Here is a 4,192-nt window from a genome sequence, read left to right on the forward strand (position 1 = left end):
TCCTGGCAACCACCAAACCCAGACTCGTCCATCAGATTGCCAGATGGAGAAGCGTGATTCGTCCCTCCAGAGAACGCGTCTCCACTGCTCTAGAGTCCAGTGGCGGCGTGCTTTACACCACTGCATCCGACACTTTGCATTGCACTTGGTGATGTATGGCTTGGATGCAGCTGCTCGGCCATGGAAACCCATTCCATGAAGCTCTCTGCGCACTGTTCTTGAGCTAATCTGAAGGCCACATGAAGTTTGGAGGTCTGTAGCGATTGACTCTGCAGAAAGTTGGCGACCTCTTCGCACTATGCACCTCAGCATCCGCTGACCCCGCTCCGTCAGTTTACGTGGCCTACCACTTCGTGGCTGAGTTGCTGTCATTCCCAAACACTTCCACGTTCTTATAATACAGCTGACAGTTGACTGTGGAATATTTAGCAGCGAGGAAATTTCACGACTGGATTTGTTGCACAGGTGGCATCCTATCACAGTTCCACGCTGGAATTCACTGAGCTCCTGAGAGCGACCCATTCTTTCACAAATGTTTGTAAAAACAGTCTGCATGCCTAGGTGCTTGATTTTATACACCTGTGGCCATGGAAGTGATTGGAACACCTGATTCTGATTATTTGAATGGGTGAGCGAATACTTTTGGCAATATAGTGTATCTGTCATCATAATAAAATAAGAATTCAAACACACTGATCTGCATTTCTAAAGTCCCTAATCCCTAAATCCCTTCCCTAACACCCAAAATCCTTTCTAATATCCTAAAACCTTTCCCCAACACACTAAAACCTTACCCAACACCCTAAATCCCTTCCTCAACACCCTAAAGCTGATTGAGAAGCTGAGCCTGCTAGGCCTGAACACCTCTTTCTGCAACTGTATCCTGGATTTCCTGACTGGGAGACCTCAGTCAGTCCAGATCGGGAACAGCATCTTCAGCACCACCACACTGAGCACTGGTGCTCCTCAGGGCTGTGTGCTCAGTCCACTGCTGTTCACTCTGCTGACTCACGACTGTGCAGTAATGCACAGATCCAACCACATCATCAAGTTCGCCGATGACACGACCGTGGTGGGTCTCATCAGCAAGAACGTCGAGTCAGCTTACAGAGAGGAGGTGCAGCGGCTAACAGCCTGGTGTAGAGCCAACAACCTGTCTCTGAACATCAACAAGACTAAAGAGATGATTGTTGAGCACAGAGAGACCATTCTCTGCTGTTCATTGACAGATCCTCTGTGGAGAACACCCTTCCCTAACACCCTTGCATCACTGCCTGGTTTGGGAACTGCACCGTCTCGGATCGCAAGACACTTCAGCGGATAGTGAGGACAGCTGAAAAGATCATTAGAGTCTTTCTCCCCTCTATCACTGACATTTACACTGCATTCACAAAGCAAACAGCATTGTGGATGACCCCACACACCCCTCACACACACTCTTCAACCTCCTGCCATCTGGAAAGAGGTACCGAAGCATTCAGGCCCTCACAACCAGACTGTATAACAGTTTCTTCCCTCAAGCCATCAGGCTCCTCAACACCTGGGACTGAACTGTACAAAACTTCTTTTCTGACAGTTTCTCAACGTTGTAGATCATATCATTTTATTTAATTTTCACTTCATTGCAGATGTTCTTTTTCAGCACTATGTGTCCTGTTTTGTGTTGTTTTTTGTACTTATTGTTTCTGCACTGTCCTGTCTTTGTTCTGTTTGCACACTTTGCACTTTATGTGGCTAGGACAAACTTATGTCCTAGCTCTGTGTTGTTGTTTTTCGGTCCTGGAGAAATGTTGTTTCATTTCACTATGTGAAGAAAAAATTTCACTGTGCAGAAATGTACATGTGACAAATAATGGCTACTTAACTTACATCATTATTTTTATATTTGTCCCGTATGTTTTAAGTAAAACCTGAGCCAAATCGAAACATGTGGACCAAATGACCCACTGTGGCAATCCCAAAGAGGGAGCAGCCGAAAGAACAACAACCTTTCCCTAATCTTCCCATTCTCATATTATAGCAGCTGTAAACATTCCTTACTCCTTTGTCTCTCTCTTGAAGCTAGTAAGAGAAAACTTCACTATATAAACAATTTAAATAAACAATAAATGTTTCTGCTGTTACCATAGAAATGATAATGTATTAGAATTAATTAATATAAACCTGCTGTGATAGAAAATGAATCAACGCCTTTGACCAATCATAATCCAGCAGCCTTGTGGTTTGTTATGCTTTATTTATTTTATTTCAAAAACAATAAAATCAAGATGTTTGATACCTGCTAAGCGATGCACAAGAATTATTCACTATTTAATTTAAAAAAAAGTATTAGTATTAAAAAAACATCATAAAATAAAAAAAACATGAATAAAAATAGAAAGAATAAAGATCATATCATATCAGTAAAAATTCATTATTTCATGCATTATGTTTTAAAAAATAAACCAAAACATGCAGAAAAAAAAAAGTTCTGAAGATGCGTTAAGGCGAGTCGACGTTAGTCTCACGTGGATCATCATCCTTTACCTAAGGCTATAGAAAAATGGTTTAAAATCACTATACTGTGGATGGTTTACAATGTACTTCCATAATAATAATAATAATAATAATAATAATAATAATAATAATAATAATAATAATAATAATAATGATGAGTGAGTGAGTTTGTGAGTGAGGACATACTGTGGCCGTAGCTTAGGTGGAGTTCCTGGATTTCCATACAAGTACAAACGTCCAGATTGCCATGCAGACCTCAAGTACAGAAAAAAGCAGCAGCATTCTGAATGTGTCTTGCAAAATCTGTAGAAAAAATAAAACAATTCAAATGCATCAGTCTGCTTCACTAAAGCTAAATATTCACCCTGAATTTCACAGCACATGAAATGCCTATGTATAGGTGAAGTGTTTAGCGATCCTTCTGAAGTTAGAGATAAACGTGAGATACAAACCTCAAACAAGTTCAAGAAAACGAGTGCTTCACTGAAGTGATCTATCTGTTTATGTGGTGTACTCAGATCTTTCTGTTTATCCAGTTTAGCCAGATCAACACAAAACATAATGACGGTTAAAACCGCAGCCACAGCGCTGAGGAGGTTCATCACCAGCGAGGATTTCACCTAACAACAGAGGAAAAAGAACTGTAATGTGGAACCAGGAAGCTACACCACTGTCACAAAACATCTCTAAACGCTCCTCTAATCACTAACATAATGTTCCCACTCTTTCAGAAGGATTATTTTAATATCCAGCACGATAAATAAAGCCTTGTAAGTGTAGATGGTCATGTCTACCCACCACTAAGGAAGTACGATGATCCATGACAGCAACTGACAGAGAACCAGCACTGAGAAACTGATGGAAGGAAAAATTAAAACTGATTATCGAGTGTTGCTTCAACATAACAGGGTGAAAATATTAAAGCAGGACAAAGAGAACATACGCAAAGAGAGCCCCAGTACACGGCCCCGGAGCGGACACTCAAAGGGTCAGAATTTCTTAATACAATCCCAAATAAGAGAATCACGGCTCCATTCATTATCTGGACAATCTGCAGAGACATGAAGAAAAAAACAGGTTCTTCACACCATCTATTCTATCAATGAAGCTTAAAAATAAATAAGCAGAAAAAAGAAAAGAAGTTACCCCGAGTGATTTGGGGTCTGTTTTCAGAGCAGGTAGAGGCATTTTCACTGAGAGATGCTGAGATCCAGTTAACCTGGGAAAGATCAGACATCTAATCATCAGAAATGCAGCATTCAGCCTGTATATTAATTCACCAGAAATTCAGATATTTTACATTTCTTTCTAGTTTATTGATATTTTCTAAATTCCTAATTATTTATATATATTTATATGAATTTGCATTTACAAGGAAATGAGTCATCAAGGAGTCGATCAGAATCACAGATTTGCTTCAGTAATGAACATTCACTATATTTCCTTCTTCATTTTATGATTTTCAAATTTCCTTAATAAAATTGATATACAGTATAAAATTATATATATATTAAGAAATGAAATATATTAAATATATATTAAGAAATTTACAATTATGTTTTAAAAAGTGTAGGGAAAGAAAAAACAAGTTAAAATTAAAAGTAAAAATAACTGACCTGGTAATGAAATTATTTTCTCAGACTTTTGCTGTGCTGCAGCTTCACTGGTCTGCACCCAGAGGAAGTCAATAATGCTT

The 4,192-nt window shown here is 39.2% G+C and overlaps 1 protein-coding gene across 1 annotated transcript; it reads right to left on the bottom strand.

The window, feature by feature from the left end:
• Positions 1 to 2,445: 2,445 nt before the first annotated feature.
• On the bottom strand, positions 2,446 to 4,192 carry LOC131361300 (membrane-spanning 4-domains subfamily A member 4A-like). The gene is made up of 7 exons (XM_058402339.1): positions 4,113 to 4,192; positions 3,643 to 3,715; positions 3,440 to 3,547; positions 3,295 to 3,351; positions 2,949 to 3,116; positions 2,683 to 2,799; positions 2,446 to 2,532 (listed from the first exon to the last, which is right to left on the bottom strand). The coding sequence occupies exons 2-6, from the start codon at positions 3,682 to 3,684 to the stop codon at positions 2,695 to 2,697; spliced, it is 480 nt and encodes a 159-aa protein (XP_058258322.1). The 5' UTR covers positions 3,685 to 3,715; positions 4,113 to 4,192; the 3' UTR covers positions 2,446 to 2,532; positions 2,683 to 2,694.

This window comes from Hemibagrus wyckioides, linkage group LG11 (genome assembly GCF_019097595.1).
Source record: "Hemibagrus wyckioides isolate EC202008001 linkage group LG11, SWU_Hwy_1.0, whole genome shotgun sequence".
In the NCBI taxonomy this organism is placed as follows: Eukaryota; Metazoa; Chordata; class Actinopteri; order Siluriformes; family Bagridae; genus Hemibagrus; species Hemibagrus wyckioides.